Genomic DNA, 13,579 nt, shown 5'->3' on the forward strand with positions numbered 1-13,579 from the left:
TGCATGTTATAATACAGTGTATAAATCTTTACTTGGGGGAATTAAAGTAATAATAATATTTAGTTCTTCATTCTAACTCAAGCAGCTAAGTGAAAGTGCTTGAAAATTATTAGAACTATATTTGGTGTTTGTGTGTGTTTTTGTTGTAAATCGATGTTTGTTTTCTTTTAGGTTGAAAACCTTTTATTGAATGATAGTGGGAACTATGTCCTTTGTGACTTTGGCAGTGCCACTAATAAATTCCTTAACCCTCAGAAAGATGGAGTCAGCGGAGTTGAAGAAGAAATTAAAAAGTAAGTTTAGTTTACTTTACTTTATTGTCATTGCACCTTGTACAATGAAATTAATCGCCATCTTCAATGTACATTGTAAGTGTAACAATAAAACACAAGCACACATCCTTCACATTCTATACAATTGAACTGAAAACCTGATATTGCATTAATATTAATTAAGTTGCACATCTTAAGGGAGTAGTTTTCTGCATCTTAACAATAACAAAATGCACCTTTAGAATGTTTGGAAATCTCAGTGTCTGCTTTAATATCACGATGTTTTAAAAAGAAATAACGTATCCAAACAGTGGCAGATTAAGTCTCACTGGTGCCCTAAGCACTGACAAACTATGTAGAAGTTTTTGTGGTGCCCCCTTTGAGCTTGGTGCTTAGTCTGCTTAATGGCTAATACACCACTGTATCCAAAGGCTCTGTTCTTTAATTGGATGAATTTCTACATTTAGAAATCTGTTATAGGTAGCCCTCATTTAATGACCATTCAATGGCCATTTGAAATTACAGTGGTGCTAAACAAATAGCTTTGTTTTTCAGAGTTACAGCCACTGAAGCACTTGTCTGCATTTACAATTCCAGCATGCACTTCAACTATCCACCCCCACCCCACCCCCGCTTCTCTCCGCCATCTCTGCCCCTTTGGCCACTCTGGGTTCTGTGACACCCCCCCCGCCACTCTTGCTGCCCCCAGCTGACCTTTGGCATCCCTTTCCTTCTGCTGTCTGTGTGGAGTGCCTTTGCTCTTTGCTATTGTGTGTGCACCCCTCAGTTGCAAAAAACTAAGCCAAACCATCAGTAATCAAGACATTTTATGTGCATATCCAGGTCTGATTTCTTTATCAACCACCCTGAGAAAAATGAGTGCCATCATTTTTTTAAAAAATGAAATAAATAACACCCTATGTTAAAGTACTTTTATGAGTGCAATAGCTGTCTAGTTTGGGTTTGTAAAACAGTTTACACTAGTCATATTTGTACTTGATTAACTTTTATCCTAAATTATTTGCCTTAAGGTATACCACATTGTCATATAGAGCTCCTGAAATGATCAACCTTTATGGAGGGAAAACAATTACAACCAAGGCAGATATCTGGGTAAGGTAAACAGTTTTGTAAGAATTAAGAAGAAAGGTGCTGACCAAATCACTATATCACAGGAATCTAGAAGTAGCCAGACTCAGGTTTACTGTTATCTTTCTTAATTTCAGTGAGTCTGCTGCGTATAAATGTCTGAATCCAACTCATATCTAGACAATTGATAAAAATGAAATGGGTGACATTTTTAATCTGCCAAATTCAATGTAGAACATAATTTTAAAAGAATCTTATTTATTTATTTATTTATTTGTTCTAATGACTAAATTTAGAGAAACAGTTGATTGGATTTAATCCATAACATTTGGAAACTATTTACTACAATAGCACTTTTACTAGAACAAGTGTACTTTGAAGATGTAGAGGTAAAATAAATAACCGTCAGAATAAATTGTCATTATGCCACAAGCAGCAAAAAATCAAGAAAAGTATTTTTAAAATGAACAAATTTGACAGAATTATAGTTTAGGAAAAGTTGCTGCTAAATAATTATTTTAGTAAATTATCTTAGTAACACAACATGTTTTAAAAGTTTTATTATTATATCTAGCAATTGTTCAATATGTTCAATATGAAATTGTGATAACAAAACTTATTGCAACTTTTGAAGTAGAGTCTGCTGTTTATAGTTCAGTTAATACTATAATGATGTCCTTTCTTTTAACAGGCCCTTGGCTGCTTGCTGTATAAACTTTGCTTTTTCACACTTCCCTTTGGTGAGAGTCAGGTTGCTATTTGTGATGGAAGCTTTACCATCCCAGACAATTCACGTTATTCTCACAGTATGCATTGTTTGATAAGTAAGTAATTGGTACATTTTATCAACTAAATTGTCTATGTGAAACTAAATTGCTACATGTAGGCAGAACATGTTACTATCACGACTTTTTAAAAAGAAATTAATGTATCCAAAGGCTCCGTTCTTTAATTGGATAAAGTTCTACATTTAGAAATCTGTTATAGGTAGTCCTAATTTATTATACTTAGATTTCAATGGTTATTTGTGTGTAATCAGACTTCTGATTCCTGTTAATACCTTCTTTTCTCTTCCCCCTCCCTTTTTAGGGAAAGTTATTGTTGCAAATATAAATAGAAAAAAAAAATACAGATTTGTAATTTTAGGTATATTGGAATAGCAGCGTTCTTTTGGCTCTCTAAATTTATTTTGACATTTTATGACAGCATTGCTAATTCTGAACAATGGCTTACCGTAGTTAATGTAATCTTTTGTACATGATTGATTGCCACCCATAAAATAAGTTTAGAAAGTTCTCTGATCCCTATCAAGCCACTTTTCTTTTTTAAAAAATGCAATTAATTTATAAACTGAAAAAATTACAGATATATGAAAAGTGATACTTCATTTTTGTGTAGGCTCACTTTGTTTTCAAACTAAAAAAACATTCACCTACTAGAGTGTTTATGCAGGGAATGGTACTAAAATTTTTGATTATCTGTAGCTTAATCCTGGCCAGTACAGACGAGACTAGTTTTGGAAGCTAAAAAATAATAGGGTTAAGAAGTAAAGAATCTCAGGGAAAGTTGCTTCATCAAATATACATTATGATGATTTTCCAGGCAGAATTGATGTGATGTTTTAATTGCCCGAGAATGACAAAATAGGAGATACAGCAGTCAAAAATACCTAGCCTTGGTAGTTTATGGGTGTGGAAAGTTAAAATTGGTACCATAAATTAGGCCTGAAATAAAATTTACAGTGGTGCCAAATGGTGATTAAAATAATTTTTTGAGGCAGTTTAGAATAATTTAGCTGCTATGAAGGCATGAAATTAGCCAAATCTAATTTATAAAGAAAACAATCCTGTAGCTTTCTTGTAAAACTGGTACAAAGTTCACAGTGTAATGTGTGGATAGATGTAAGAATATTACATAAAATATTGTAATGACAATTAAGAGGAATCAATCCAGTCACTCAATTCTCTTAACACCCATACCTTGCTATGATACTTCTTTTATCTGTAAAAAGTAATGTAATTAGAACTCAGAGGTAACTATAAAATCAATTATTCACTCTTAATAGACTTGGTTGCCTTAATGACTTCTCACTTTTATGTTAATAATTTAATTTGCTGTACTCAACAGGATACATGCTTGAACCAGATCAAGAGCGAAGACCTGATATCTTTCAAGTATCTTATTTTGCCTTTAAACTTGCCAAAAAGGACTGTCCAATTTTAAACATGAATGTAAGCACATTTATATTTGTGCCTGTTTTGACATAGTACATCTTGTTCAGAATAATAAGGTTTGCTTATTGGGTTTGGTAATCAGGTTTGCTTTAAAAAATATTAATTCATCTTCCTCTGTTGAAAAAAAAATCCCATTATCTTTTAACAAATGTAGTATTGACAAGGGAAGAGTTTATTTTTAGAAGTTACTGAATAAGATAATGTATGCTTGTATTGATCGTAGCAAATGCAATATGCATTTTTAATGCATTTGACATACTACTTCCTGGCCTCATTTCCAAGATATGCTTGTGTCATTAAATAATTGACCAAGTTAAGAGCTATTCACCTGGCCTTGTTTCTTAACAACAAAAATAAAGTTAAAAATGCGGAATACTACTGTACAGGTGATCTTTGGATTTACAACGGTAATTGGGACTGGAATTTCTATGATCACTAAGCAATGTGATCATAAAGCCACCTCCGTGGTCCTGCATTCTGCAAGCCTTGCTGCTCTCAGGTGACTTTCGCCGTCTTCTTTCCACTGTTGATGAGGGGTGTCTGGCCTTTCCTTATATGACACAGCTTGTAGCCACACCATAGCTGTTCCCCAAATCTGGTTATGTCATTCTTCAAATAGCACATAGTGTTCTTGTGATACTTTAGAACAGGGATGTCAAATTCTCAAGGGCCTCAGGCTGGATTCGGCCTGCGGGGTGCTTAGATCTGGCCTGTGGGGCTGCCCTCGAAACAGCAAAGAACTGGTCTGCAGTACCTCTACCATAAAAAATGGAGCTCCCAAGACCTCCCGAGCTCCATTTTCTCTGGCAGAGGGTTGCGGGAGGCAATCACAGCCGAAAGCGGAGCACGGGAGCCCGCTTTTGCGGGCAGAGTTCTTGGCCGCCACAGGCGCCCCTGACATGAGTGATGTCAAGCTGGCCACACACATCCTGGTCACACACACCCTGCCCCCCCCCAAGGTCAAACATAATCCTGATGTGGCCCTCAATGAAATTGAGTTTGACACCCCTGTTTTAGAAGGTTTCGGAGATCTTCTGAAACCTCACAAGGAGGCTGCATCCCCAGTTCTCCAAATGGAATGGATAATACTGCATATGGGTCTCTTTTTTATTGTTGGTATGCAATGTGATTATGTTCAAGTTGGTGTGATATAAAAATTTTTCTATTACTATTTTTTTAAAAAAGCTATTAATAACCTGCTCACTTATTTTCTCCAAGAATTCTCCTCTCCCTTCAACTCTTCCTGAGCCATTGACAGCTAGTGAGGCTGCTGCTAAGAAAAGCCAAATAAAAGCTAGGTGAGTGCAATAACTGTATTAATAATTCAGTGCACTTTTTGGCATACTATTAAACTCCGTTATGCAGAGCTTTGTCTTGTGGCCATAGATGCTCCCTCCTTGAACACAATTTCCCCTGGCAGTGCTGTGAGTCCAGGAAAGCTCCTAGTTCCATGTAGAACATAGTTCTATTCAGAATCAGGATTGGTACAAGACAATGGTCAGCCATTTTTTAGCCACTTGGCTCTTGCTTGGGTTGAAACCAAGCTGGTTTCTCCACATATCATCCTTCCCCTGCATCGCCCATTTCCCACTGGCTTCATGTAGATTTTAAAAGGGATGAAGCCCAGAATCCCCCATCATGAATTGACCCCCCTTCTCTTCTACAACAATTGATAGTCAGAACCTGCCCACTCAGGAACAATGTTGTCATTATTGTAGCGCTTTCATCCTTGTAGGTGGCCCTGAAGGAGGAGGGTGTAGCTAACCGTGCCAAAGGTTGCCAGATAGTCCCATAAAATGAAGACGGCCACGCTCCCTCCGTCTTGACTTGAATCTACACTGTGATAGTTCTGGATAATATGCTTCTTCCAGAATGTTTTTGTTGCTCCGCTACTTTCTTTTTTTTTTTTAATATTAATTATATTACAAGTTTTAAAGAGCGTATTCAAGTAAACAAAAACTAATATAAAGGAAAGAAGAAAAAAGAAAAAGGTGCAGGAAAAAAAAGATTAGAAAGAGAAAAGAATATTTGTAGCTAGAGGTTGAAGTGTCCTTGGTGCTTGGTGCTCTTTGAGCTTGGCTGTCCTCTTGCAGACATTTCATTACCAAACTAGGTAACCTCATCAGTGCCAGAAGGGGGTGGGTTTTGCTCTCGTGAAACTTACAGTTTTCTTTCCAGCAAACACAGGTATGATTACAAAGTGACCTCTTACTTTGTGGCTACAAAAAAGAAAAGCTCACTTTTTATCTATTTTTTCCTAATCTTCAAAACCACAAATCATTTGCATTTTTTTTCTGTGCCATACAAAAAAGTCTACAAGGGGATTTTCAGACAGACCTAAATGTAGATAGTGTTTTGGTTTTTTTTCCCATGGTCAACTTAGCCTTTTCCTGCAAGTTCCATTCCCTTCACAATCATTCCTCCATTGTGAGTGATGTTGAATCTGTCCACTTTAGAACATATAGTAGTGGTCAAATAGGTTGCTGCACCACTTTTCTCTTCAATGTGAAAGTTGGAAATAGGATGAAATATTTATATCCATCAGCCTGTCCAGCACTAATGGATTTAGAGCAGGTCTCTTAAGAGGGGGATGGATCAACCTCTTTTAAGATTGCTAGAATTCACCCCTCTCACAGAGAGACATTGACAGTTCCTTGAATCCAAGTCCCCAGTCGTTTTATTTTTGGCTGTTTAACCTGGCAGGAGAGGGAAGATATCAAATCTACAAATGGGAGAGCTAAAACCGCAAGGAACCCTATGCCTTTTTTTGTGAGTTCCGCTGGTTTTAGAACTTTCCAGATAACATTACCAAATTCGATGAAGTTTTGGCTGGTTTTATTTATAAAAATGCTACTCATTAAAGTAGGAAGACATGATTTCAGCCAGTGAACATTCTGCAGATGCAATAGGGGAAGAAACTAAATTCTACTCCACTGCCCTTAGCATCGCCGAGTAGCAGGCTTGTATTTAAATGCATCCCTGTGTCCAGACATGTTATCTCCTCACCCACCAGCACAGTATTGCTCCAGGCATCTTGGAGCTCCCGTATTTTCCTCTGCCTTTCCCTCTTGTTCTCTTGCATGTATATAAGAAGAGAGAAAGGGTGGTTGAGACAAGGATTGTCCATTTAAAAAATAATCTGGTATATTTATAAGATCAAATATTTGCTCTTGAATGGTTTCCATTGTTAATAATTTGATTTTGCATTTTTTAGTGCAATGGTTTATTTTTTGTAAAAACTCAATTATCTCACACTAGGGCAAGGGTCTCCAACCTTGGCAACTTTAAGCCTGGAGGACTTCAACTCCCAGAATTCCCCAGCCAGCTGAGGAATTCTGGGAGTTGAAGTCCGCCAGGCTTAAAGTTGCCAAGTTTGGAGAACCCTGCACTAGGGTACATTTGAAGGTAAACTTGAGTGGTACAATCAGGATTCCAAGTCATTACTGCATGTTTTTTTCAGAGAACATATTACACAGGCGCCCTCTTGTGATAATTGTGAAGAATAAATATACAATGTTATGTATACATATACACACATGCCCTTAAATATACAGTACACGTGTATGCACGCACATGGACACACTGCCTGCCAAAGGACAATTTTGAAGGCCTAGAAAAAAGTATAAAGATGTTTGTGTATTGCGTAATTTTAACTAAATTGAGATGTTTCTAACCTGTGGTTTTTATGTGTTTTTCACATAATAAGGACTAGGAGTAGAAGCCAGAACACTTTTCTGTTTTAAAACTCTCTTTCAAACTGTTCAGAGTAAAAAAGATTTAAAAAACAAAACAAAAACAAGCAGTGGTAAAGAGTTCTCTTTGTCTCTTGCTATGCTTCTTAACCAAACATGATACATATTAATATAACACGATGCTGAAAAGGGATACAGAGAAGAAATTATCTATGCTTCCCTTGCCAGAGTACTATACTCTTTTTGTGAAACAAGGGCTGGTGATAAGGATTATTCTATCCCTTCAACTGTAATTCCTTGTTTTCATGGCTCAGCACTGAGACACAATAGGCTGGTTATGGTTTGAAGAAACACTTATTTCCATTCACACTTTCTTGGTCTCACAGAGGGAAAGATGGTTTTATTTTTATTTGTTTGAAGTGTGTAAGCTGTCTCAGGCAGCACAGAAACTCTAGGCAATGTGCAATAAAATATACTTTGAAAACGATATTAAAATGCACAAGCAAAAAATCATTAAGAACCCACCTTAGAGAACGGCGTAATAATTAGATAATTACACCTTGCTCACGACTTGTTGAAAAAAAAAAAACCAGGTCTTTAAGGCTTTCTTAAAGGACAGCAGGGTTGTGGACTTTGGGCAATGCACTTCCAGCAAGTAGGGGTGGCCACAGAGAAGGCCCTCTTTGAAGTCCTGTTGCTTCTGGCACCTGTGATCCTGCTGGGTCCTACCAGAAGGATAGAAAGAGATATCCCGTAGATATCCAGACCCTCAGCCAAGCGGGTCTTAATAGATGCTTGAACTGTAGCCAATAGCAAACAAACAATCAATGCAGTTTGTGTAGTAGAGGTATCACATAGATTAGGGGTGTTAAACTTGCGGGCCAGATGCATCACACCCTGGCCACGCCCACCCTGGTTTAGTGAAAGGGGGGGGGAAAGTTGCGATACGTCACATGACGACAATGTGCCATTGCGAGTTTGACACCCTTGACATAGATGGAATTAAGTCACCTCTGCCTCAGGACCAGCTATAGTTTTTGGGTGGTTTTTAATGGAAGCTCTGTGTTCAGCAGTAGTCCAAATAAGATGCAACTGCCTATTTCAACCTCCCACACTCCTGGCCTTCTGGAGTAGCCTTAAAACCTGGTTCTGCTTGCAGGTCTGTGGCCCAAATAGGGTTGTCTATGCAGGGGGTGGCTGATGGGTTAGAGAAAAGATCCCCACCCTTGTGTTGCCAGTCCTCTTGGCTTTTGAGTCTTTATTTATAAATAAATAAAGACTCAAATACGTCTACCTTAATTTTTAATTGCTTTGTATTATGCTGTAAGACTCCCAGAGTTGTTAAAACTGTGAGATGTGTGGCATATAAAATACATAAGTAACTAAGTAACTAAATTAAAATTAGAAACATTCTGAGTTGGGAAGCTTGTATTTGTCACTTCAGTAATATTTGTGAAATTCCTAGACACTTTTACCACCCATATTATATACTGTACATTGCTTAAAAAATATTATTACAAAGTTCCTTCTTGATTTCTTTCGTTAGAATAACAGATGCCATTGGACCAACAGAAACCTCAATAGCACCACGTCAGAGACCAAAGGCCAATACAAGCACTGCCACTTCTAGTGTACTTACAATTCAGAGCTCAGCCACACCAGTAAAAGTGCCAGTTCCTGGTGATTTTAACAATGAACACAAAGGTAATTTCTCAAACTAATGCAGTGAGCTGCAAAGAACTTCTTTTGGTAACGAGTAGAAATCATTGTTATTTTATTCCAGAATTAGAAGGCATCAGCAGTTATAAATGTGTAAGACTCAAACAATTGTTGGTTTTCCCTATGCTCAAAGGGATTTTAGCACAGTATGAGGAGAATTGCTACCACAGAGTTGTGAAAACATGTTATTGTTTTAAAAAGCAATGCATCTAGTTAAAAAATTCTTTGTAGCAAACAGTTTACTCATCCCAAAATAAATGTAGTCTTGTTAATATTTCAGGAGATAATGTTACATTTCAAATAATAAGTGAGCAACAACAGGGTTACGTTTACAGGAAATGTTCAATTGATTTTGATTTTTTGGTCAAAATGTTCTGTATTAAGATGTAAAATTTACTAGGATAGGAAAGTTGAAAATTGTACCTATACCCTAAAATATAAATGGTTCGTTAGAGTTTGTCAAGGCTTAGCTGAAGGAGAAATAAACAAAACAGAACAAGTAAAATATTCCATAGAAAAGTGCAGCAGGAAAGGTTTGTTATTCCTATGCTAAGAGTATTACGGAGCTTGGGGATGGGCCGTTGGAGTCATGAGGAAAACATCTGTTAAATAAATTCCTTAATATGCATTTTAAAATGTTCTAGGAGCTTCAAAGGTTGGAAATGGTCACGAGAGCGTATTATCGCCAGGAACCCCACAGCAAAACAGAGTATTGCAACAACTACAACAAGGTGACTGGAGGCTACAGCAGTTGCATCATTTACATCAGCAACAGCAACAACAACAATTGCTCCATGATTCATATGTGCAGCAGGTAACGTTGTGGTTGAGCTGTAATGTGTAATCCCTCAAAATTAATCCCTTATTAATCCCCAATCCTTTTTCTATTTTCTTTAAAACTTCAAGCTTGTAACCTCACCATTTCGCAGAATGCTTTTTGATTAGCAATGCTCTGAATTTGGGATGTGTGTGTTTGCTATTTCTAGCATTTTTAAGTGGAGTATGGAGTGTAGAGAATATGAAACTCAGCGTAAGGACAGCCCTCTCCACCAGTCCCCCGCCCCCCCTCCCAAATAGTTTATCTTGAGACTGTTTTGTTCACAATAAAGATTAAGCAATTACTGAGAATTCCTTTGTGGCTTCCCCTGAAATTTTTTTGCCCAAAACAGTTTTGTTTGTGGATAATTTCACTTGATTGAGCAGCATTTGTGATTTATGCAAATATTTTCTTTTTCAATTACAGTATCAGCAAGCAATGCAGCAGCATGTCGTTCAACAGCAGCTTTTGATACGCTCTGTCTATCAGCAGCAGCCTACTCCTTCTCCATATCCTGCTATGGTAAATCACTCTGGGAAACCAAATAAAACCCTTCTAGCTAAGAAAGGGAAACTTGGACTGTAGAAATAGTTTGATTGTGCTGGTTAACTCCATCTAATTTATTAGGCTTTACTTAACAAACGTTTTGTAAAACCATTTATTGTTCACTGGAACAAACCAATGAATCGAGAGTGAATTTAACAGTATTATGTAAATAAATGAAACTCAGAATATATACAGTAAATCTGGTGGCTTTTACTGGAGCCTCATCTTAAAGAGATTGCTTAATTAATATATCCTTTTCTGGTACCTTATTTTTCTGTGCTGCCATTTTTAAATCTTGGCTTATGAAACAGTGAATATGTGTGAAGAAAATGTTACATCTTCAGTTTTCACTTCCTTCCATATTATTTAATTCCTATAATAGTTAATGTAATTATAGACAATTTGTTTATCCTTCCTGAAAAAAAAATTTGTCTTTAAAGTTTTTTTGGTCAAAATAAGTAGACATAATCCTCGATTTAAAACCAGAATTGAACCTGGAATTATGGTTGTAAGTCATTGCAGTTGTAAGTCATGTGCCTGGGCCTGTTTTTTCGGCAATTTTTTTCAGTGGTCATGGGCATTTTTTGATGGAAACCAGAAGTAAAAATATTGGAAACAGGGAAAATGCCCATCAAAAACAGCAATATTTGTTCAATATTGTAAGTTTTTGGTGAATATTTTTTCCCTCCCCTAAGAATATCCCGCTACATCATTTTATGTCCATCATAACGTGGAGCTAGATGAATAGACGGCATAATTTAATTGTGCTAATTATGTAACTATTAATTAACTGATTTCATTTCCTACCATTTATTTTAACTGCTTGTTTGTTTTATTAATGCCAGTATAAATTCCAGATGTTTGTGTTTTTGTGTTAATTCAGTTAAGATGTTCATTTTCTGTACAAGGCATGATGGTGGGATTATTTGTGTTTAAGATTTACCTGAGGTAGAGTTTTACAGTTCTGACGTTCTTCTTCTTCTCCTTTGAGATGCAGCAGTACCAACAAGCTCTTCTACAGCAACAGGTCCTTGGGAATCAGTTGCCACCACCGAAACGTTCTCCTGAATTTCTTACCTCTCCTCAGGAGTTTTCACCAGCCTTAATCTCTCATTCTAAATCCTTTCCAGCTCATGTTGGTGCAGCTCTGGATGCTCCTTATTCTGCAAACAGGCAAGCTTCCTCAGCTCATGTTATTAGTAACCGTACTTAAAGAACCATCTCACCCCAATGGGATTGGCCCACCCCACTCAATCTGGCAGAAGGGGCAAGCTCTGGATCCCGTTAGCCAAGGAATTGCAGTTGGCAGGGTCTAGGAAAAAGAGCTTTGTTGCCATGACTTCCATCTTTTGGAATATCTTGCCCCTCGAGGTAGATCCACCCCGATCTTCTTGGCCTTCTAGAAAAGCTTGACAATCTATCTATGGAGATTCCCAGTCATCCAGGTCCTGGTTGTCCCAAAGGTGCTTTTTCAAGAGGCAACCAGATTTCCTTGGGTTTTCTTTAAAAAAAAAAAAACCAGAAAGAAAAACCAGAAAGTCCAGTTGCCTCTTGAAAAAGCACCTTTGGGACAGCTTGACAACCTGTCTTTGCCAACAGGCTTGGGGCCTTGAAGGGGGCATCCCATTTTGGAGGCAGCTAGTAGATGAGTAGAAGATCCCACTTCCACCCCATCTATGTATTGGTTCTTTTTATCTGCTTTTTTAATTTTAATTTTGATGTTTTAAACTTTTAATACCCAATGTTTTAACCCTTTAATTGTTTTATTCTCTTATTTATGGCATTGCAAATATCTATGGAGATTCTCAGTCATCCAGACTGTGGTTATGGCATTGCAAGCCACCTAGAGTTGCTTAATAGTGAGATGGAAGGTGTACACATTTAATAAATAAATGAACTATATAGGTGTCCTTTTATGTTATCACTCTGTTATTTATAGGATATCATTCCATTTTAATGGGGGCATCTTATTCTAAAATAAAACATTTTGTAATGCTTCATATTCTCAAGGGTCATGTTCTACATCATGTCAGGGTTCCAAGTCATAGCAAGCAAAACTCCGAGGTAGGTAGATTCCCCAAAGGATAGCTTTATTGGATATATCATATTGGCACAGATCAGGTGAAGACTGCAGAAACCTTCAGTTTTTACCTAATTAAAATTAAATTAAAAGTTTTTCACTTTCTCAAAACAATCAGTCACATCCAATCACAGTTCTGTCTGGTTGCCTGGCGACATCACTCCTCCTTCCTCTGACCAGGTGTGAGAAAGCCCTTGGTTCCCAAGAGAAAGTAGTTTATTTTGGCTACAAAGTCCCAGCTATCTCAATTCCCCCTTCCCTATCCCTCAGCACCGGTGTGGAAACACTGAAGCTCCAAGATGGTTTCGGTCAGATCAGCTTTCAGGAATGGCACATCGTACTTAATTTTCCACATTGTATTTAATGATGTTTAATGTGAATTAAAATATGCCTGAAGAGTACCTTAAGTCATTTTCTCAATCAATTCCTACAGATCATCTTCCTCTGACACAGAGTCTGTTTCCAGCTATCCGAAACAAAGCATCAGCAGCCCCCCTGATATGTCTGGGTGGAACCCTTTTGGAGAAGACAATTTCTCCAACCTGACAGAGGAGGAGCTGTTGGACAGGGAGTTTGACCTTCTGAGATCAAGTAAGGGACGCTTGAAGGCTTATTTCGCTTCACAATAAAAGTAAAAAGCTCTTTAGGTACCAATGACAGTGCTGGGGACTGTTTTGTTCAAGGGCCGCACAGTCTGTTGTAGAGAGAACTCTTTCTGAGCATTTGAGGGCAAAACTAGACCCACTGTGTGACTTGTCTTTCTGTCACACACACACACAAACACACACACGCACACACACACACACACACACACACACACACAAATGTGTGCAATAGAAATTTAACATTTTGCAAAACCACAGAAAACGTCAGGGTCGTATGTTGAATAATTACTTGAATGTTAAATGCAAAAAACATATGCTTGTGTAACCTTGCAGAATACCAGTTAGCACTGTGCATTGCTTCACTTGGCAGTTTTGTTCTTTTGCACACCAAAAGAGGAGATCGTGTGGGTCTGAAAATGCCTTTTGAAAGTGCCTGAAAGGGGGAAAAATGACCCAGTACATTATGTTAATGTTTTGTAATGTATTTTGAGTAGCTTAATGTTAAAGGCTGCTTTATTGTTCTAA

At 37.5% G+C, this 13,579-nt stretch overlaps 1 protein-coding gene across 3 annotated transcripts in view; it reads left to right on the forward strand.

Annotated features, from left to right (window-relative positions):
• Positions 1–13,579, forward strand: part of BMP2K (BMP2 inducible kinase) — a 57,544-nt gene that overhangs the window by 24,910 nt on the left and 19,055 nt on the right. For 2 of the 3 annotated variants that reach the window (XM_026718927.2, XM_087935774.1), the window contains exons 5-14: positions 172–293; positions 1,304–1,385; positions 2,053–2,185; positions 3,489–3,592; positions 4,814–4,893; positions 8,834–8,991; positions 9,651–9,820; positions 10,250–10,345; positions 11,361–11,542; positions 12,883–13,040. In XM_026718927.2, the coding sequence (XP_026574712.2) occupies positions 172–293; positions 1,304–1,385; positions 2,053–2,185; positions 3,489–3,592; positions 4,814–4,893; positions 8,834–8,991; positions 9,651–9,820; positions 10,250–10,345; positions 11,361–11,542; positions 12,883–13,040 (1,285 nt within the window). The remainder of the gene's footprint in view (positions 1–171; positions 294–1,303; positions 1,386–2,052; positions 2,186–3,488; positions 3,593–4,813; positions 4,894–8,833; positions 8,992–9,650; positions 9,821–10,249; positions 10,346–11,360; positions 11,543–12,882; positions 13,041–13,579) is intronic. The other variant, XM_087935775.1, reaches the window with a different exon arrangement.

This window comes from Pseudonaja textilis, chromosome 6 (assembly GCF_049901715.1).
Source record: "Pseudonaja textilis isolate UNSWEBS1 chromosome 6, rPseTex1.2, whole genome shotgun sequence".
In the NCBI taxonomy this organism is placed as follows: Eukaryota; Metazoa; Chordata; class Lepidosauria; order Squamata; family Elapidae; genus Pseudonaja; species Pseudonaja textilis.